We start from the raw sequence: 23,685 nt of genomic DNA on the forward strand, positions 1-23,685 counted from the left end.
ATGGTTTGAGGTTTTATATTGAGTAGATTATGAAGTGAAAGTAGTAAAATGATTTTTAGTAAAAGTGTTCAAGTAATATTGTGACGTCACAAAAAAACAGCGTTTTTAACGTTTGGAAAATTTAAAAATACCTCATTTTTAAATTATGTTTTATATGAAATCTTTAACTTTTATTCATTAATATCTATATATTTCGGACCCTTGTTCCATGTATTAAACGAAATTAAAATTGTTTATATTGAATTATATATGAGTCAACTACCATAGACAGATTTTTTCCAAATCTACCAAGTCTAGTAAAAAATTAACTGCGACGGTCAGGTAACGGAAACTCGAGGGATCCTATAATATAAGAATTCCGTTTTTTGTTTATTCATACGGAACCCTAAACAACCTTAAATTCACGCGAACAACGTATTTAAACATACTTGCAAGTCTCGTAAAATGTATACGAACTCGCTCGTAAATGTACTGAACGTGCGAATCGAACAAATGAAAGAGAAACATTCGCCATTATCATTAGAAATAGAAGCATCACTACAATACATGAGATCAATGAGCGACCCGTCTGCCGTCACACTCTGACAAATATAAATTATTAACGTACGCTACGTCACTCCCAAACCCACGCTAGTTTTAAATTTATTATCCTGTGGGGCCACTGCACTAGCGATTAAACATAATGATTTATTTATTGCCATATTATACCTAGGGGACATTACAGTTGTTTGGTGTTTCTGACGCAGTTGGTAATGCTGTGGTTCTTAATAGAGAGTCCCTGCGTGCAATACCCAGCTCGGATCAGCCTGTGATTTTATATTTACTAAAGCTTAAGCTCTGGTATGGTGTTAAGTATCGGTCGTGGCTAGTTACCACTCTACCTGCAAAGACGTACTGCAAAGCGATTAACGTTCCGGTGCAATGCCGTGTAGCAACCGTCAGAGGTTTGGGTAAAATGAACTTAGACCTCTTCGAAGTAGGTCATCTTCCATCTTAGCATCCACACTTAACATCTAGTGATATCGCAGTCAAGGACTAACTTGTCAGTTAATAAATAGTATGTTTCGATCCTACATATTCATAAGAACTATAACTTATACCTAGTTCGGACTACTTTAGTATTTTAGTCGAGTACGAGCGATTTTTGGATTTACCGTTGAAAAATCGTTCGTACTCAACTAAAATACTAAAGTAGTCCGATCTAGGCCTTAGATACAATCTACTAGGTTAGTCGCCAACGTAGTGACTTTCTGTGGGTGAAGTCAACCGAATCTGTTTGTTTTTGTGTAGATGAAAGACGATTCAATTGCCTTCTAGTATCTTTGTCTTTGGTTTTAACTTTGTTATTTCATGCCATAAAACATAATCTTCATCACAACTTTAATCAATCTCATGGTTCGTTTAAGTTAACCGAGCCTGCTTTACATTAATATGCTTTACTTTGCAACTTTTTATAGCAAAAAGTTGCTATGCTTTTTTTCTTGATTGTGTAAGTGCCGCAGGCTCCTTAATGGGGTCTCACCGGCGTTACCAGGGGCAGAATTAGAAGACATGGGCGGAATGATTCTCTAATAATGTCTCTTCTGAGACTCGGATCTCTTTAGGGGCGTCTCCTATGAGACACAAACTTCAGTTGATAATGTATGTGTCACATGATTCTTAAGCAAGTCAAGTACAGTTTAACTGTTTCTGACTAATCAAACCGGACAAACGCAACTGACAAGCTTAAGCCTATTCTTTTAGGCGTTAATTATACGCTTCAGCTTATAACTCGGGTCACGCCCCACCATCCGTAGCAACAGTGACGAATGGCGACGCAAGGCGCGTCATAATTAGCTCCGTGTCACGGAACCAAGGTTTGATTCCCAGTTTATTACTTACATTTTACACAGCAATCAAATTAAAGTGCCTTGTTAACCTTGCCTTAATTAAAATGAGCACGATTTTGTATTCAAAAGCTTCAAAATCAAAATCAATGTTTAATTATAAAATTGGATCGGAGCTGACACCATCGTCGGATTAATTACACCTTTGGGGATAAACTTCCCTATAAAGGGAGGGGAGATTAAATTCGTCACACTGCTCCAGTGTGATTGGCTACTACGGATTTACATTTAGCTAGATACCAAAAAGTAACATGGTTAATCTGTACTAATTTTATAATTTATAAATAGTTTGTTTGTCTGTTTGAACGCGCTAATCTCAAGAGCTACTGGTCCGACTTAAGAAATTATTTCAGTGCTAGATAGCCCATTTATTGAGGAAGGCTATAGGCTATATATTATCCCCGTATTCTTGCGGGAACGGGAACCACGAGGGTGAAACCGCGCGGCGTCTACTAGTATTAAATATCATTGTTATGCCACTGCTCCAATGCGAGTTGATAGACTTGATAGTGTTTTAGTGTGATAATGTTTTATGTTTAACTGTGTAACTGTCAGAATAGTATACATAACCAATACCGACCGATGACCGACAGCTTTCAGTGTTCAATTAGTAGTACAAGATCCGGCATAGGATATATATAGCCTCATCTGTTATTTATTAGGGATAAGAAATAATTACATTAAAATTAAATTGTGGCCAGGCCAGATATATATTTTTCATTCAAAATCTAGGAAACCATGAGCTAGATCAAAGGCATCTATCATTTATTTCTTAACACTAATAAATAACAGATGAGGGTATAAATTTCTAATGCCGGATGTAATACCACAGGTAATTAAGGCCTAAATTTTAACATTTAAATGGACTAAATAAGTATGATGATGTGAGATTACTGTAAGACGTGGTAAGACGATGTGGGATAACAATAATGTCTTGTTAGCCCCATACTAGATGAACATTGAAGTTTATATCGAGAACATACCCTCTAATAGCTTATGTTAACCTGGTACTTTTTCGTTTATAAATTGAAAAAAAACATTGGACATAGTGAGTGTATAAACAACGTACACAAACAGATACTCCGTCTACTCAAATGTCGATCTCGTACCATGAGGTCCAGGGTTCCAATCTCGGGTCAAATAAAAAAATACATACGTAATAGCAGCATGGAGTTGAGAAGTTGGCGCTGTTGGTACACCCCCGTGCCTCGGAGAGCACGTAAAGCTATGAGAGGGAAAAGAGAGTGCACCTGTGCTTGCACATACACACTTGTGCACTATAATATCTCCTAAGATTGACCGTCGTGGCCAAAAAGTTCGGACGGGAGTATTATTATTCTCAACTATCGTAGCTCAGTGGATAAGATCCGATGCCTTCGATTCAGGAAGGCGTAGGTTCGAATCCGGTCCGGAGCATGCGCCTCCAACTTTACAGCTATGTGCACTTTAAGAAATTAAATATCACGTGTCTTAAACGGTGAAGGAAAAACATCATGAACCTGCATCCCTGAGAATTATGTTAATTCTCTATGTGTGTGAAGTCTTCCAATCCGCATTGAGCCAGCGTGGTGGACTATTGGCCTAACCCCTTTCATGCTCAGAGGAGACTCGTCCTCAGCGGTGAGTACATAGTTGTCTCTAAAGCTTTTGCGTCACGTGACGATTTCTGAAGTCTACTGTAACCCGCATAAAAGTACGTTCCAAAAAGAGAGATTATTAAACCAATATCCCGTAACCACAGAGGCTTAATAGAACTGTCAGAAGTTTAATACGAAAAAAAAAATTATTAAAATTCAGCATTTATTCTTGCAGTCCGCCGAAAAGTTTTAATTTTCGGACCGGCATAAAATATCATGTGCGTTAATTACTTTGGAGTTTTCGTACATTTTTTTGTACGTAAAAGCCAGATTTCAAAAGAACGAACAAAAAACGCGGTGAAATTTCTGCCGCATTAATTAGGAAGCCACTGTATGTCACAGAACTTTACTCTTTTTTGGGGAGTTTATTTATAAGCTCCTTTTTACCTATCAAATGTTATAATACGATTACTTAGAAACTATTTATCTTTGATGTAAAATTCAATCTTATCACGAGGGTCTGTGATAGTTGACGATTGAGTTATACCTTAATTTGTAATGACCTGAAAGAGAGTTTGGTGGGAAAATCGAGAAAATCGTAGGTAATTAGCACAGGTCTGGCTGGTGGGAGGCTTTGGCCGTGGCTAGTTACCACCCTGCCGACAAGTACCGTTATCACTTGCGACTTGTACTAAACATCGTTAGAGAAAAGCTTTGTGACAATTCACCTTAGACCCTTAGATCTTCAACAGTGATTTTCGAAGGTTATTACGTAAAATTTAAGTAGTTCTTGAAAATAGCACAGTTGCAACTATTTAAGTGTTTTATTTTCAGTAGTATAAATAAGTAGAGATTTGTATACGTTGATTATATCCTAGCTGTTTAATACAGGCAAGCAATGTATTTTCAGCATACGTCGATCGATATTAAATTCAACCTCTTCAAACATTCAGTGATATTTAGCAGATATTGTGTTGTTTATTGTTTAAAATCTAAATCTTGTAGTGAAACTGGAAATTCTTAAAGCAGAATGAACTATAGTCTGTAAATGACCTACCTATAAGTATCCATTTTTTCTTTCTTTTTTCACATTTAAATCAAAATAAATACCTAAATGAACAAAATTCCTCAGTGTCAGAAGACGGAAGTCTTCAAACAGTGTGTGATGGCCTATGGGTCTGAGACTTTAGAGCAAGTAGTACTACTCACAAAAAAAATAATAAGTTCGGTTGTATGTTTTTACTAAAAACATATGTTAGATTTTTAATTATTTAAATAATTATAAATACATAAGACAACATATAAAAACTCCTTCTTCCAGATAAATGTTTTAATCTGTACTGTTTATTAATGATTATGGTTTTATTCTGAGGTTGGTAGGGTATTGTGATATATACTCTATGAAAAAAGAGGCGAACATGCGATTAAGTGGCGTGAAGTAAATTTAATTAATGTATTATCCATCTAACAAAGTAACGATTTGCTTAAGAATGAGTAATAAGTTATTTGAAATACAGTTTATACATTCCAGCTTGTGTTATTTTATTCCATTGCTTTTATCAGAAGTGAGAGTACCTACGAACACGATGTCATTACCTACATTAAAGTCGATCTACAGAAAGAAAATGTAACGGCATTTAAATGAAGTGTGAATTTGGGAAACAGTGGTTTACATTACGAGAAATGCGATAAAAATCATACGTGTGTACAACCATTAAGTATGTATACCACTGACGGCTATGGGACGCACGCCGCACTGGTCCCGGTAAAAGTATTTATGCGATGTCGGTTGTCGATGCTTACAATATCTAACAAGAATGAAGAAACGTAAACGTAACACACTTATACCATGTTGACGATATTTATGAGCAAAACAGTCAAACAGTCCAACAGCACTCATAAGAGGATATTATTTGAAAAACTGCGAGAGAACAGAGAAGAACGTGTAAATTAATAACAAAATACAAAGATGCATGTGTGGTGTTAGCTGCAGAGTTATATGAGATGGAATCCTGTTGGTTTGACGGATGAGAAATACCAATGATGTCTAAATATATTAAACTAGGTGTCTGGTGAGTTTTATTATTTTGATTAAACAGCCTCATAAATTATTCAGTTGTGACGAATATGAAATAAAATTACAAAGAATAAATAATCACTAGGTGAAACTAAGTATGGTTGATAGGTTGTCAGTTTGTCTGGCTTATTGTCAAAACATTTTTGTTAGATGACTATATCTAGGAAACCAAAATCATTTAAGTGAAAAGTACACACACACACACACACACACATACACACTGCTCAAGAAATTAACGTATGAAGACAGACCACTCTAGGGTTGTTAGGATGTAGGACACTGGCATAATGTAATATTGAGAAATCTTAATTATAGAACTACATTACATCCGTTGCTGACATGGGACTAAAATGAATTAACTAAAATATTGTTTTTTTTTGTACCTGATAACAAGTTTTGAGACAGCTATTACAATATTTTCAGATAGGATTTGCTTAGATATATCATTATGTAGATTACTGTATGTACTTAATATAATTTTTTTTAAATCTTTTAAGAAATTGGATTGATAGATTTCTTGAAAAATAAATTTGTAGTTATGTTTGAAAACCTATTTAACTATTCAAGCGTTGACAACATGCCTTCAGCCTATTTAGTATAGAACAGTTATTAACAATCTGCAGCAACACAGTAAATGATTCTTATCCATGAATATTATTATATTCGGCTTATCTACAAGAGTACTAAGAGATATTATGATATTCATCTTAATGAAATCTTATAATTAATTAAATTGGAGATTTTTTTTAGGGTGATATTAAAAAGTTACTTGTGTGACAATTGAGTAATAAATAATTAATTATAATAATATCAGTGATCACAAATTGTCTTAGAGCCCAGTCTGTATGGACTTCAAGTAAAGAGACACAGATTGCCATAAATAGGTTGTAAAATATTTGTCTAAGACATATTTTGACAGTTTTGTGGGTGGGTGACGTTGGGCTCTCTTTTCATTAATGGTCATGTGCAGATGTATAGATTCTACATACAAGTAAATTAACCATACTATTGCTGTTGTTTTAGATTCAATCAATCAGTTTATTATTTGCAGATACACTAGTGTATTTATTCCATGTCTCATTTGTTTATTTCTAGCATTTTATTAGATTGCAACATTTTGTATAATTATGAAAATTAGTAATTATTATGGGGTTGTGGTTAGAATTATATATTCGGATGGTTACAATGATATGTGCATAAGGTTTTAACTAGGGTATACTAGTACACTAAAGGTAAAAAAAAAAAATTAGAAAATTCTTTGGCCAACATATTAAGTGGTATAGGTTTTGAATATAGATTTGTATTGGGTCCTTAGGTAGTCAGTACATTTGTGCATCTACAAAGTGCACGCCACCGAGTTGTTGGTACCTGCATGCAACTGATGGGTGGTCTGCATCAAGTATGAATCAATATAGAGACTTAAATCATTACATCAGTAAAATAATTAATGGATATAGCCAAAAAAAAAAAAAAGAAATTTAACAGAATTAAAAAAAAAAAGAATATACTAAAATTAATGAATAGGTAAAACCTCTGATAGCAAACTAGAGGTATATAACAAAGGGGGTGGTCTGGTCTAAGACAGGTTTATGCTACTATTATTACAAAAAAGGGGGTAGTCTGAAGATAATTATACAATACATAGTCAAATATCATCTTTTCTTATCTAGTGATAACTACTAGGATTGGATTACATACTAAAATTATTACAATCATAAATCGCAATATTTTCAAGAAGTCTTTATTATCATTAAAAAAAAAAGCATTTCTTTAAGAGAAAGAGTCTTTTGTCTGAATTAAAGTAAATTGATAGATTAACACATGTTTAACATTTTATTTCATTTTATGTACCGGGTCTAAGGTTCATTCAATTATAGACTGATTTTCTCTTGGATGCTAGGTATGCTAGTTATGTTAAATTAAATTATTTGTCAAACAAGTATGATATTTATCTGAACGATTAAGTGACTGAGCTATGTGATACTGTGTGAAAATATTTGATTACAGATCCGAGATGCATGGATATTGATTGATGAATATGGGATATATGAGATTCTCATGATAATCATTGGGTTGAACACAGCCCTATTCGACAGTTGACCCAAATCACAAAGATGAGAGAAGTTACACTATGTATTGATAACACACGATTTAAATTTAGTATTTTTATTTATGATATGATGATATTATAATTATGTATTATATTGAGAGTTTTGATATCATATATACATATATTTTAAATATTTGCTCACATCCATGATGTTATTCATTAATTATGACTTACTGATGACGATTTGTGTTTTGGTAAAATTTTAATATAAGGATAGATGTATTACACAGGCCGACACGATTTTCGTTGTCCAAGATATAATTATTTTTTTTCTACTGATTTTGTAGTGCTGATTACGAAATCAGACCTAATTTTATCATATCACATCAGATTTTTAGTAAAATTAATATATTCGCTAGTTTTGATTTTTCAGTGAAATTTTCGAGTTTTGGCACTCTTTCTTTGAATTAAGCAACCTCTCATGAGAAATTACTTCAGTTATAACAACGACACACCTATTTGTAACGCGTTTCGTGGAAATAAGCTGTTATAGTGCCTTTGTTAAAAAAATATATATATATATTTTAGTTAATGGTTTTTTTTGTTGTTGGAAAACGTCTGATAAACATAACGTCTTCTATAAAGTGTCACAATAGTCCAGATATATTTTGTTACATTTGTTGAAACTTTATGATTCTAAGCAAAAACTAAAAAAATTGTGGAAAATATGTATAATAAATATGTAGCTTATTTTGACTTCAAAATACAAATAAAATCGTGGACTCTGCAGTTTGTACTAATCGTGTTGAACAATTAAGGCAGTGGACACTGGACATACAGCAAAAGACAATCTCTACCTTTTGGTACTACCTATGATATAGTGAAAGCAAGACAATCATACAGATATTTTAATTTTTGCTGTATGTTAGAAGCTTTTAAAGTAAAATTTGTTTTCCTTTTTGTAAAAAAAAATTGATGTGATTTGTAATTGTGCAGGTATTTTTGTGTTCAAAATACTATAAATTACTGATAATTTTTACTGAAATCAAAACAACGTTCAAAAAGTATTCATTTGTCGGCCGGTGTTATCGATAATATTTTAGATAGTATTATATTATAGTAGTGTTATGACGACTAATATACCGTTATTTGTTTTGTGAATGATTATGGATATATTTGTTGTATAATAATTTCTCTATTGATTATTACACAGCAAAATAAAATAAATAAATAAATATAAAAAGATTCCAACGAATTGATAAACTCCTTTTTTTTGAAGTCGTTTAAAAATGTATGTATATGTATTTATATCTGATTTTATATTTTGATTATCTTCTATCACATGTCATCTGGAAGTCTAACACGATCATGAAGTCCTGTAACTATATTAGTTCTGAACTTGATGGTGAGGGGTTCGGTGCAGATGCAACACATCATCTGGAAGTCTAACACGATCACAAAGTCCTGTAACTTTACTAGTTCTTGACTTGGTGGTGAGGGGTTCGGTGCAGATGTCACACATCATCTGGAAGTCTAACACGATCACAAAGTCCTGTAACTTTACTAGTTCTTGACTTGGTGGTGAGGGGTTCGGTGCAGATGTCACACATCATCTGGAAGTCTAACACGATCACAAAGTCCTGTAATTTTACTAGTTCTGGACTTGGTGGTGAGGGGTTCGGTGCAGATGTCACACATCATCTGGAAGTCTAACACGATCACAAAGTCCTGTAACTTTACTAGTTCTGGACTGGGTGGTGAGGGGTTCGGTGCAGATGCCATTAATCGATGATGACGAATTTGACAAATATAAATAATGTTTTGAAATGATGAAAATAGATAAGTTGATTGACAAAAGCTTCACATGAACATTATGTTTATTTATAATATGTATCACTCTTATTCTTATTTAACATTTTTATGATAAAAGTATATAGAAGAAATCAAGAATTTCATTATAGTTTCATTGGATTCTTTTAAATAACTTATGGGATGCTGTGTGATAATTAATTATAAAATTTTATTGTTAACATTGTTCTATTTATAGTTGATATTATAGTAATGTCATAATTTCATGATATTCTTGGTTGTTTGGGGACAAACTTTTAGTAAGGATGGCCGAATATTAGAAGATAAAGACATTACATTTGTAAATATTACATATCGTCTATGTACTTAATGCTTTAAATTAATCTACTACTCTGTCTAAGTTAATTACAATATTTAATAAGTCTCTGTCTAGAGTAAAGCTCCCTCTTGTCATCTGGAAGCTCAGACAAATATTAGAAGATAAAGACATTACATTTGTAAATATTACATATCGTCTATGTACTTAATGCTTTAAATTAATCTACTACTCTGTCTAAGTTAATTACAATATTTAATAAGTCTCTGTCTAGAGTAAAGCTCCCTCTTGTCATCTGGAAGCTCAGACAAATATTAGAAGATAAAGACATTACATTTGTAAATATTACATATCGTCTATGTACTTAATGCTTTAAATTAATCTACTACTCTGTCTAAGTTAATTACAATATTTAATAAGTCTCTGTCTAGAGTAAAGCTCCCTCTTGTCATCTGGAAGCTCAGACAAATATTAGAAGATAAAGACATTACATTTGTAAATATTACATATCGTCTATGTATTTAATGCTTTAAATTAATCTACTACTCTGTCTAAGTTAATTACAATATTTAATAGGTCTCTGTCTAGAGTAAAGCTCCCTCTTGTCATCTGGAAGCTCAGACATACATAAGACCTACCTCGCTAGATGTTGTTTTTCGTCAAAGTACATGATTTACTTGTATGATCTAATGCGATTATAAGAACTGTCTCTGTAGAATCAAGGTTTCATAGTTATAACTTTATATTAACATAACTTTTAGTTTAGTTTAGGAATGACAAAATGACAGACAATTTTGTCATGAATTTGGGTAATTGGACTGAATCTGGAAGTGATTAAAGATTGAATTTATTTCAAATTTGTAAAAACAAGAATTAACATACCAGTTTAACTGAATTTAAGTGTTTGGATTTTTATCAATAGAATCACTATCAAAATCTGTATAGGTCTGTATTCACAATTTGTAAATATTGAATGAGAAATCTGTTAAACTATAATTATATAATTCTTAAAGAATAATTAAATGTATTGTAGGGTGTTTCAACATATTGTTAAATCAAGGTTTAAAATTAGAAAATATCTGTAATGACAAAATTGAATTTTACTACTTGTAAATCAGTGAATTTAGCAAGTAGTAATAATAATAGATTAATTGGGACTCACTTTTGTTATAATTAGAAATTATTGGAGAATTAATGAGTTGTGGTAATAAACATAAATTAAAATTTTAAATACTATGAGACATAGTTCAGTGAATCTTTATAATAATGTAATGTTAGAATTTATTTGTGTTTACAAAGTTTGAGGACAAACTTGTAGTCAGTATGGCCGAATGTTAGATTTTTAATTATTTAAATAATTATAAATACATAAGACAACATATAAAAACTCCTTCTTCCAGATAAATGTTTTAATCTGTACTGTTTATTAATGATTATGGTTTTATTCTGAGGTTGGTAGGGTATTGTGATATATACTCTATGAAAAAAGAGGCGAACATGCGATTAAGTGGCGTGAAGTAAATTTAATTAATGTATTATCCATCTAACAAAGTAACGATTTGCTTAAGAATGAGTAATAAGTTATTTGAAATACAGTTTATACATTCCAGCTTGTGTTATTTTATTCCATTGCTTTTACATATAACCGAACATCCTCCTTTTTGGATGGCGGTTAAAAGCCACCGACAGAACTCAATGTGTGACGAAGGTGAGGTAGCAATGAGCAAGTCCGTAGAGCCGATGGACGTTTGGGTCCCAAAATGCTAGTATGGCAACTTCGCACCAGAAAGCACAGTATTAGTCAACCTCTCAGTTGGTCAACCGGTGACATCAAGCGGCTTTCACGGAGTCACTGGATGCTGGCAGCTCGAGACCGTGGTATTTGGAAGTCGTAACAAAAAACTTTGTCTAGCAGTGGACGTCCATCGGCTGAACGATGATGATGACGTAATGAAAAGGTAATAACTTAGGCTTACTTATACGAACAACGGTAATAAATTGTAAACCTAATTTTTCGATTTCACTGATTCTATAATACACATAATTTACTTTAAGTAACTGGAATTGTAAGAAATTAATTGGATACCCACCTACGTTGCTTTTTTGTCTCTGGCCTTGTAATTATGAACAACGAAAAGAAAGATTTGATATTTCCATTGTTCGGTCGGTTCAATTATTCTGTGATGCCTGGATAAACAAACAGACGAAGAAATACACAAAGATAATGTACAAAATTAAATATTATTCGCTGAACTATCAATTTAACTGATGTTTCTTGAATCATTTTTGCGTTTGATTTTGCCCGTGAATTTTGGTTATAGGTGCAACTACCCCTAAAAAACTACTACCTATCACTATATAAAAAAACTACCTACAGCCTTCCTTTGTGAGTACTGTTTACCAACAAAGAAATTAGAAATGAAGGTAGAAAACGCATGTCATTTCATAACTTATTAATTTTAAATTATGTATGGTTTGTTTTAAAAATGTTATAAAGAATATATTAAGCATAATATCTAATTGTTCTATGCTTAATAATCAAATTTATTTTCATTAATTTATGAACAAGGTAATTTTAATAATTATTAGGTGTGAAATGACTAGTGATTTGTACCCTCATTTTTAATTTGTTTGTTGGTAAACAGTACTCATCAAGAAAGGCTGTAGTATAGTGGTAGTGGTTTTTTTAGTGGTCTACTACCTACCTAAAACAATTTCCAAGTATTAGGTACTAAGCACAAAACAATAATGTAGTCGGAAAAACAAAACCATAATAGTACATTATGATATAAGTGCGGTAAGTTGAAAATTACAGCCGAGGCGATATTGCAGCTCGAGCCAAAGGCGAGAGCTATAGTAAGGAAGCAGAGGCTGTAATTATCAAAGCGCACGTATGTCATGCGACGTCTTATAACACATTTGCGACGAAACACACTTTGAAAATTAATTTGCATCTTAATTTCCATAAGAAGACATTTTGATACGCTTTTAATTTTTACACATAACGATGTGCACACCAGAAATTTGAATGTGTGTTTGTTTTGCATAAATATGGGTACATCAATAGGGCATCCCTTTCCCTATAGGTGGATAAATAACAGGATAGAACTGTCATATATCACAAGCTGGGTTATTCGCTAACTCGGTGTCTATTGGAGGATACAGTCAACCGAGCCTGTTTGACACTAAATAATTTCAACCTACTGAATTGTTTTAGTGCAATTATTTTTACTTCATCACACATTACTTAACTTAATATTCGTAAATTGTAAACTACAAACTTACCTCATTCACCCAAAATAATTGCATTACATTTTTAATGCGGAAAATTTAATTTTCAACACCTTTAATAGTAAAACTTTCATCGCTGACTTTAAAATAATTTCGATAAAGAAAATGTTATTTATTGCGAATGTAATAATTATACTTATACAAACAAATGATGGGTATAAACACTGAACACTTCTCGAAATAAATAATAATTATTTAAAAGGAATGCTGAATGTTTAGTTCACTGTATGCACATAACCCTTTCAACCTTACGAATCGTATAATAAATAAACTATTCAAAGAATATCACATTAACTAAATATAAAAAATTATAGAACTGTTCATAGGTTTACGAATAAAACAGAAATGAATTTTCTCAATTGAATACAAGTGAAGCACCTGACTTTAAAATTGCGCTCGCGCCGACTAACTCTGACTATGGACTGGTTTGATGCAATGAATATAAAGATAGAAGCGGCATCAGTGATTTAAACGCTAGTTTATTCTAGCGCCACAGTAACATAACAGTGCTGCAAAATTCTGTGATTTTTTTTATTTTTTTTTATTTTATAGATTTATTTGTAATCAACAGCGTAACAGTAGGTACATAATTATTAGATTACATAGGCTTAAAACTAAGGCCACAAAGATTACAGAATATACATATTATTCAAAGCTACAATGCAATTTCGGGTACCTATATTAACATTAAAAGATAAAAGTGTTCTATAAAATCTTAACAAAATTTTGTGAGTGTGTGTGTGAGTTTGCGTGTTTGTGTGTGTGTGTGTGTTTTTTTTTTTTTCCTCAGAGGTTTCGGAAAAATACATTTACGTATCATCAGGGCTTGATGGTCTGCCCCGGTAAGTCGGGCTCGGGTAACCACTACCGACTAAAAAACCTCCTCCTCTGGTCTTCGGCCTCTGTGTCCCCCGCGGACCCGCCGTTGTGTGTGTGTGTGTGTGTGTGTGTGTGTGTGTGTGTGTGTGTGTGTGTGTGTAAGTAAGTGTAAATTATCTTAATTGTGTAAGTAATGCTTACATGCGGCCGAAGACATCTCGTGAAGAATAATAGACCTAGTCCTACCTCTTTCGTCCCAACTCAATGGAAAAGATAGCGGCAAAATTTACGGCAACGGCGTAATTGGTTGACTTTTGGCATCCATTATTTTTCTTCAAAAGATTATCTCGTTGATTAGTAAGTGTTTTTTACAAAGTACCAGATTTTTTGTACCAATTGCAAAAATATCTATGTGCACATGATTACCACAAATAAAAAGAATCACCTAATAACAAAAAGAGTAATTTAGCCACAGTTTTCAATTCTTTATAGGTATTTTATTACTTGGCTTTACCTTTATCAGCGTAGAGGGTATAATTTGAAATCCCTATGACAGCGCCAACATCCTCTCCTATTAAAAACATTATCATTCTAATACCAATATTCAATATGCCCAATAGATAAATAAGTATAATTTACAAACGTAGTGTAGTATCTGGTTAATTTTGTTTACTCTTTGAGAAAAGCATCTAATAATAGTGCGCTTGCGACGCTAGGCGTTCTCGTATCAGTTTTAGTTTTTATTGTACAAGCCGAGTATTTCTGGAGAAGTTCGTAAAATTCACCTCCTGCTACTGAACGACTAGTAACGTAACCTAACGTTCAATATATTACCTGAAGCTGTTAAACGGCTGTGTAGTGAAGGACTCGTCATCACTATCACCAGCCTGATCCTAATAACTTATTATTAGGGTATTTGAGGGTTGACTCATATCAAATTTAATATAAATTTAATATTAATTTCGCATAGTACATGGAATAAGGGTCCAAAATATATCGATATTAATTAATAAAAGTTAAGGATTTCTTCTAAACTTAATTTTTTAAAATTTTCCAAAATATGTCAAAAACGCTGTCGTCCATTTTGTGACGTCACAGTGTTACTTAGTGACATAGACATAGTGGTGTCACTTAGTGACATAGACATAGACATAGTGGTGTTCTGATGCTTAAACTATACTTTTGGATTTTTGGCTTGCCTAAGCGGTCTGGGTATTAGACACTAAAATAGTGTTAAAGTGGTAAATGTGGCACATTTTTTGAAATAAATGGTTTTTCTTTCTTTCATATTAGAAAAATTGGAAAAATAAAATCAAAAATAACCAACCAACCAACCAACAACCAACAACACTGCTTCAATTAATTTTGGCGCGCTTAATGTAAGTAGGTACCTATTAACGTTTCATACGCGTAAATCCTATTTCCATGGGAATACAAGGAAAAAACAATATAATATAGCCTTAGACCATAATATAGCCCATGGTGCTCGTGGATAATGTAACTTTCCATTGGGGAAAGAACTTTTTAGATTGGTCTAGTAGTTTTAGAGCATATTTGTAACAAACAAAAAATTAAATCTCACCACTTTATGTATGCGACGTCGTCCGCGGAAGTTTGCGATAAGCGGCATGGCATAAATACTTCGCAGAGTTCCATTCGCGTGCTACAATAGGTAACTACCTATTGTAGCATTATTTTATTCCGCAGTTATTTTTAAACTGTGATATCTCTTAATATTCATGCTACCATTTTGGTTACATTATGATTTAGGGGTGCTTCCAATGCAACAATTTTGGTTGCACGGGACATTTTAGCGGTTAAAACATTCATGAAAAACAAAATAACGTCAAGGGCAACTTGTTGAAAATTAAATATTTGTGACGAATATTTTGCTTAATATGTGTAAGGATTTATAAAAACACCTTCGTAAATAATGCATTATTTGCAAGCCTAATCACATGGTAGCTACTGTACACTGTTGATGGGTAACCTTAACTGTCTTTCGTCTCCATCATGAGACTCCTAATGACAGTCATGGCCCATCTAGATGTAAATTAATGAAGCCAATCACATGATAGCTACTCTGTAAACCGTTGAGGAGTTTCCTTAGCTGTCCTTCGTCCCTATCACCCCTAATGACAGTCACAAAACATCTAGATGTAAAGTTCTTGTCAATACAAATTAATCAAGCCCAAACACAAGGTAGCTACTGTAAACCGTTGAGAAGTCCCCATAACTGTCCCTCATCTCCATCACTAGACCCTTAATGACAGTCACAACCCATCTAGATGTAAAGTACTCATTGATACAAGTCAATTAAGTCCAAACACAACTGTAACTACTGTAAATCGATGAGGAGTTTCCTCGTCTGTGCTTCGGCTCCATCATCAGATCGACACCAGACCTTCATTGAATTGTAGTGCTTTAAAATATTTATGGAACACATTAACAAACGTATTCATGCCGCTATAATACTTATTCAAAGGTTCCCCTCGATTTCTCCAAGATCCTATCATCAGATCTTGACATGATTACTATGGGACCAACTGGAAAGCATACCCTTTCAAACAAATCGGTTCAGGCATTTTCGAGTAATTGGTGAACATACGTTAAAAAAAAAAATCCGACGAATTGATTACCTTCTCCTCCAGTTAATACATATTCTAAGGCCTAGTTCGGACTACTTTAGTATTTTAGTCGAGTTCGAACAATTTTTGAATTTACCGCCCAAAAATTGTTCGTACTCGACTAAAATACTAAACTAGTCCAAACTAGGCTTAAGGAAGTAGTATAAACTTTTTTTATTAACTAGTTTTACAGCCAAGGGTTCTCATCGTTTTGAGTACGAATACCTCAGAATCCTGCTGGTCAAAGTGCTATAAAGCACCATCTATAGAACAGTGTACAAACCAAGGGGGCATTTTGTATTGAGGTCGAAATGTACCGACTGATACATCCTGATTGTAACAGACAAACTTTACCGTTATAAATTATTAGCATATTTTGTATTATTATATATATTTACATGGAAGAGGCATATGTCCAGCAGTGGACGTCTATCGGCTGATAAGGTATATCTATATTAAATGCTATATGCTCTCGATCAAAGGGAAATCGGAGGGATGGGCGGTGCATATTATATTCCCTCACTCCTCCCCTTTATCGAGGACAGGCGATTCAAAATTTAACCCGGTACACCTACTTAAAAAACAAATATGAACTTAATGGTTTTTACTTTTTATATGTATTTAATGTTATACATTTTTAGTAACTAACATTGAAATGAATTCGAAATCAATGCAAATAATTATCAAATTATTAATTTAATTGATAGCTGTGGTTGACAGTGTGTGTATGGTTTAATACAACAAAAGCGATTACTAGCAACACTTAGACTTCAGGACGTAATGCCAAACGTCAAATTACTGTCAACTGTCATCAACCTAATTGACATTGACAATTAAACAATCGACCGACATTTTCTTTTTGTTTGTGGTTTCTTTCGCAAACGTCTATTTACGGCGATACACGTTTCGTGTCTATACGACTTAAAAGTAAGTTATTTTTACTTAAAATAGATATTCAAATGGATAAAAAGTGTATTTACAAATAATCTCCAAAGAAAATTTATTTATATAGAAATGTATTTACCGGGATTAACTTGGATTAAAGTGAAGTGCCGACGCGCGCCCAAGTGAAATTCTGTGTCCGAAAATAGTCTGTTAAAATAATAACACGTGTAAGCAAATGATTGCTTGATTTTAAGAAATAATAGTGTATTTTTCTCTCATGTATGCATTTTATAAGGAATTTGTAAAGTTTGCCGCTTTCAACTATTAGGTTAGAATGCATTACGTTTCACATGATGTTTCCTTTCGAAAATATCAATGTTCTATCTCTTGGAAAACTAAACAATATATTAGTATAGAAAACGATTAACAACGTTTTCTATACGTTTCGTTATATACACGTAATTCACGTGGTTTATTACGGATAACTTTGTCACTGAGAGTTGTTTTGAGTTTGTCAATGTTTAATGACATTTGTTTCAATTTCTCCACTCTGAACTCAAATCCAAGAGTTAGTGAGACTAATTCTCAGAGTTCTCACGGGTTCTTTTACGGGACGGAACAGGAATATGGTCATGTTACACACATATTATTAAAAAAAAATTAAAACATTGTAGTCATATCAAACCTTTGTACTATTTCAGAATGCGTTACGTGGCCGCGTATTTATTAGCTGTGCTGGGTGGCAAGGCATCACCAGCAGCAGCAGACCTTGAAAAGATCCTGAGCTCAGTCGGTATTGAAGCCGACTCAGATAAACTGAAGAAAGTCATTGATGAGCTGAAAGGAAAGTCTGTTGAAGACTTAATCGCGCAAGGTGAGTCTTATGTACTAAAGTTACCCTAAGAACATGGTATAGCATGCAACTAACATCCAGGCTGCTAATACATGAGGCGCATGGCTATGCATTGTACATAAACATATGTGAGCCAGATTATAATACCTGTGCACTAATATACTACAACTTCAGAATAGAAGTTTGGTGCATACATTTTAGTGAGCTATTAATCATAAAATTGTGAACTTGTATTCGTATCATGTCTATGATACAGTCATTATCAACCCATATTCGGCTCACTGCTGACCTCGAGTCACTTCTCATAATGACAGGTTAGGCCAATAATCCACCATGCTGGCCCAATGCGGATTGGCAGACTTCAGACACAAAGAGAAATAAGAAAATTCTCTGGTATGCAGGTTTCCTCACGATGTTTTCTTGCACAGTTTGAGACAAGTGATATTTGATTGCTTAAAATGCACATAACTGAAAAGTTTAAGGTGCATCCCCCGGACTGGATTCAAACCAATGCCCTCTGGAATTGGAGGCAGAGGTCATATCCACTGAGCAATCACTGACTGACCTATGAAAAACATGGTTTTAAATTGTTTTGATGTATACATAAACAACTGGTAAAAATAATCCTGAATTTGTATTGTAACTAGCAGTTTCACCTATGTGTTTCCCATTTGTCTAGAAATATGGGGATAAAATATAGCAAGCTCTTGGGGATATTGTAGCTTCCCAACAGTGAAAGAATTTTTTAATTGGTACAGTAATTTCAGAGTGTATTCAATGCAAACATATTTCATATATTAGTATAGATTACGTGCTATTTGTCTGTAAGAATTTAAGTATTTAAAATGTGCTCAGGTTGTAAGAAACTGTCGTCCATACCTGTTAAAATACATACTATGATGATATAACACAAACACACCATCTTTCGTCTGAAAAAAATGCTGTGAAACCTGTCACTGATGCTGAATTTGCATCATGTTCCTACATGCTATCTGTGGGCAAGTGTTTAATATGTGCAAATGCACAGGTCGTGAGAAGCTGTCGTCCATGCCTGCTGGTGGCGCCGCGCCCGCAGCCGCCGCCGCCGCACCTGCTGCAGCCGCAGCTGAGGAGAAGAAGGGTTAGTATTGTCATTTTTTAAGGTTTTGTACCTGAAGGATAAAATTACCCTATTATTAACACTCCACTGACCACCTGTCCTCCACCAGGCTATGTCAAAAGAACTGAAAGGCAATTGAAATTTTCATTGCTGAAGTATTCTCTATCTCTTGCTGCTATAACAACAAATACTAAAATCAGAATAAAATTACAGAAGCAATCAGCACACACACAATCACATACAGCAAATGGGATACTTTTTTTGCTGTTTTATAGATAATATTCTGAGCAAGTCTGACTCTCACTAGGTTGGTTATTTTCAACACATCAAAGTTTACCCCTTTTTAATATAGTAAAAGTATAAATTACAATCAAGCTATTCAATATTGCACTAACTAATGTTAGTTGATTAAATACTATAAATATTTTGTATTGTATTAAAAGTAAGATGTATTATGGTTGTGTTTACTGATTTGCCGCACAATAAATTATCATGATGAACAATATTAACCATCTTTCGACTGAGAAACAATGCTGTAACATTCCTAGACTGAAGTAACCTTGTTAGACTATAATATTGTGCATTTATTTAAATTTCTCTGTTAATGTTTTATTAATCTCATTACAGAAGAGAAGGAGACCAAGAAAGAAGAGTCTGAGTCTGACGATGAAGATATGGGCTTCGGTCTCTTTGACTAAGTGTACCAAGGTATGTGTAAGTTCAGTTAGTATTCCTGTGTATTATTTTTGTCTCTATTCTATTCTTATTCTAAATTCATTCTGCTAAACCGATTTTGAAAATTCTTTTACCATTAGAAAGCCAATTATTTGTAAGTGTCATACATAGGCCATATTTTATACCCGTGTTCAAGAGAAGAGAAACTATGCATTGTGCTCGCTAGCGAATAATATAAGGTAGTCCATAGACTAGCAACTTCATTGCTTATTCATTTCCTATGAACTTACATTGTCTAATGGAAAGGAATAAATAACTGACAATGCTTCAAGGAATCCAAAATTTATTTGCAGTCAAATGGCGAAATGGTTCATTTTTTAAACAGTACAAATGTTAGCACAATTTTTTTTTAATTTGCTCTGATCTTAGCTAGTGGTAGTCATAGGCTGTGGTTATTAGTAAATCTAGCAGTCTACCCTTCCCCATACTCTACCGCCAGACGATTTAATGTTTCTGTATAATGCTGTGTAGTGTGTGAATGAACTTTTCTTCTCTAACATGCAATGATAACTTTATTATAGATTGGTTATGTCCCTACAAAATCACTGTAAAAAGTGATATAGGCTACATGCACAATTTTTGTCTAATTCCATTATTTATTTATGTATAAACAGTTTTTACACTTCCTGAACATGACTCGACATTGCAAACAATATTTAGGTATTATTTGTTTTGAAATAACATTTCTTGTTGACCACAACTAACATTGAGATGTGGAAATTTCCTCTTTTGAGCGCCTCATTTTTCATGTGCTAGCAGTAATCATTGCTTACACGTAAGACTTTCTTCTTAAAATGTATCTTTACTTACATCCGGTTAGATCATAGTAAAGGGGTAACTTAAAATTAAATATATCTTGTCTATCGCCAAGTTATATTATATCAATTCTCATTCAATGAATAACACAATAGTTTTAAATTCTAAAATATGTATTATTTGTTACAGGTTGCGAAGCACGCGGTTTTTTATTCCATTTTTGGTTTAAGCGTAAATTGACTACTAGTATGTTTCTGTGAAATATACAATGTAACTAATTTTTGTTTTTTATTTCATTTTTTTCGCTCTAGTATACACACAACTTGTCCTAAAACCTTGAACACAGTTTAAAAAGTGTTAATATATTATATATGTACAGAGGAACAAACTTTAGGTAACAATAAACCTCTAGTTCAATTCCAATATTTAACTTAAAAAATCACTAATGCAAAGCAAAAATCACATAGGGATGTGCTACCTACTAATTAATTTCAAGGCGGTGTCAACCAAGCTCTCTTTCATTAACCGACTTCAAAAAGGAGGAGGTTCTCACTTCAGTCGGTATTTTTTTTGATGTGCAATGCAGTTTGAAATATATTTTAATTGTAAAAATGTAATTTTTCAAGGTTTTCCTTGTAATCCTAAGCTAGTTTCTGTAATTATTGATAATTTTGAATAGTCTATTCTAGATAGCTTTTAAACTATTCATTTTAAAATTACAAAATAAATATAATTATACAAAATCCTAATGTAGTTCTAGTTATAACTAGTTCCTTCATTAGATTCAAGCTGAAGCTGGGTTCGAACCCAGGAACTCACCACCACAGTTGTTATTGCTGTTGTTGAAAACCACAGCAATAACAACTGTGCCAGAAGGGTCATATTGTAAAATATTATTTTTTAAATAAATATTTTTTTATTTAGATAAAGACGAAATCTATCATTACATTGATCTCGATCAGAGAGAGACCTATTATTAATCTATGAGAATTAATATTGAAAATTGACAATGAGAGGCAGTCACACGACACAATATTGTTAACTAATTCAGAGTTTCCTTAAATTTCGCAGAAAAATGGATTTTTCTGGGTAAAAAACAGCATTTTGTTCATTAACCTCTTATCTTCATTAGCAGTACCTATAGGAAAACATGACAATACGGCTTATCATATTTTCCTTTATTGCTTTTTGTCAATAGCTCGCTTTTGCAATGTCAGAACGGTCTTAAAGTTTGGCGCATACTATGCCCCTTTTATGCTCCAGGTTATTTTACTTTTCTTTGATCTTGGATTTTTTACTTTACATTAATTTGCACTAGGTAGACAGCACACGTAGAAACGACACTAAATATCTGAAAATAAGAAAAAAAAACAAATTATCGAACTTTCAGAAAAGTAGTCCAATCAAGACGACCCATCCCCTGGCAATATACAGCCAAATATTTAAAGTTAACCAATAAATAGCCGTTCTATGAAAACTTACGGGGTCTAGAGAAAACCAAAAAAAAGTTTGGGAGTCTCTGTAGACGACCAGTCGCCCATCGTATGGTATCGATTGACTAATAGGTACTTAGCATACCTACTTCGTGACTCAAACTTACAATATAGGTTAGTAGGTATACTTACTTTATATTTTTTATATCGGTACACTTTATCAATAACAAATCCCTATATGAATAATAACTTATTGTGTTTTAATGGCTACATACATTTAATTTTAATTGTATATAATTTAAATAACATAGTAGGTACACAAAGTCGGTTACGTAGATCTAGAGATTACCTTTTTTCACCACTTTATGAGTTGAATATTAAAAATTCTTGAATTTTTAATATTCCCCGCCCATTGCCACTTCAGCTTCGCAACTCGTTGAGCTATGTCGGTGACTTTGGTTCTTCTGCGGATCTCCTCATTTCTGATTCGATCACGCAGAGATACTCCTAACACTGTGTGACTCTGAGCCTTCTTATGAGGCCCATAGTTAGCGACCAAGTCTCGGAACCATAGATCATCACTGGCAACACGCACTGTTCGAAGACTTTTGTCTTCAGGCACTGAGGAATTTCGGACTTGATTGTACTTGTGAGTATTTTAAGTAGGTTTTAATGTTAAAATAAAACTCTCATAACTACTAGGTACATTATTAAATATTTATTATAACACTAGTGCTTATTTAAAGACGCAGCCATACGAAGTGGGTTAGAAGTGTACTCAAAGTGTGGCGCTATCTAATGTACCTACGTGTCTTCAATCTTGAGCTTTATAATTTTATGTTACATTAATCTGCACAAGGTAGACAGCACAAGTAGAAACGACACTGAAGATCTGAAAATTTAAAATGTTCACCAGTAAAGCTAACTACAATATTCCTACACACACAACTTCCAGCGTGATGCCCGGTCAACAAAAATACGGGCAGACAGAAAAATTAAAAAAATAGCAATTTTGGCTTCTGTATCGATTATACAGAATGTCCCGTAAATATCAATGTTTACTAAAATAACGCAATATATGTTAGCCGAAATTTTACGATTTTTAAGCTATATTGGTATTTCTAGAAAATATAGATAGAAAACATAATATTCAACCCCTTTCGGAACGAGAATAACAATTGTGGCGAAGTTTTTGAAAATAATGTACGAATCTAACATTTTTGGAATCCTTATTAAATGAACATGTTTTAAGCTAGATGTACAACTTTGCCAATTAACAGTTTTTTTACAGAAAAAATCACCTACAGATAAACTCGTTAAACTTAAAAAAGTAATTAGTTTTGTTTTTTTTGGAAAAATCTTTGCAGTAGAAAAATTTAAACGTTCATTACTTGAAACCACTATTAACTAATAACTTATATATTTTTTAGTAGGCGTTGTCAGCTGACACCCTGCAGAATACCTATATCGTA

General features: G+C 33.2%; 2 protein-coding genes across 2 annotated transcripts in view; one reads left to right on the forward strand and one right to left on the reverse strand.

The window, feature by feature from the left end:
- LOC112056025 (potassium channel subfamily K member 15-like) overlaps nucleotides 1–13,420 on the reverse strand; it is a 34,581-nt gene extending 21,161 nt beyond the window's left edge. The window contains exon 1 of the mRNA XM_024096349.2: nucleotides 13,001–13,420. The gene's annotated coding sequence lies outside the window, so the exon portion shown is untranslated. The remainder of the gene's footprint in view (nucleotides 1–13,000) is intronic.
- Nucleotides 13,421–17,222: 3,802 nt separating this feature from the next.
- On the forward strand, nucleotides 17,223–21,058 carry LOC112056026 (60S acidic ribosomal protein P2). Its single transcript, XM_024096351.2, has 5 exons — nucleotides 17,223–17,379; nucleotides 18,039–18,211; nucleotides 19,218–19,310; nucleotides 19,917–19,997; nucleotides 20,970–21,058. The coding sequence occupies exons 2-4, from the start codon at nucleotides 18,040–18,042 to the stop codon at nucleotides 19,985–19,987; spliced, it is 336 nt and encodes a 111-aa protein (XP_023952119.1). The 5' UTR covers nucleotides 17,223–17,379; nucleotide 18,039; the 3' UTR covers nucleotides 19,988–19,997; nucleotides 20,970–21,058.
- Nucleotides 21,059–23,685: the final 2,627 nt, after the last annotated feature.

This window comes from Bicyclus anynana, chromosome 8, assembly GCF_947172395.1.
Source record: "Bicyclus anynana chromosome 8, ilBicAnyn1.1, whole genome shotgun sequence".
Lineage (NCBI taxonomy): Eukaryota > Metazoa > Arthropoda > Insecta > Lepidoptera > Nymphalidae > Bicyclus > Bicyclus anynana.

What these genes read in the sequence shown, in the direction of transcription:
- LOC112056026 (XM_024096351.2), top strand. Translation starts at nt 18,040, where the DNA reads ATGCGTTACGTGGCCGCGTATTTATTAGCTGTGCTGGGTGGCAAGGCA. An exon ending in TGAAGACTTAATCGCGCAAG is followed by an intron (nt 18,212 to 19,217) that starts GTGAGTCTTATG and finishes GCAAATGCACAG; the next exon opens with GTCGTGAGAAGCTGTCGTCC. An exon ending in CGCAGCTGAGGAGAAGAAGG is followed by an intron (nt 19,311 to 19,916) that starts GTTAGTATTGTC and finishes ATCTCATTACAG; the next exon opens with AAGAGAAGGAGACCAAGAAA.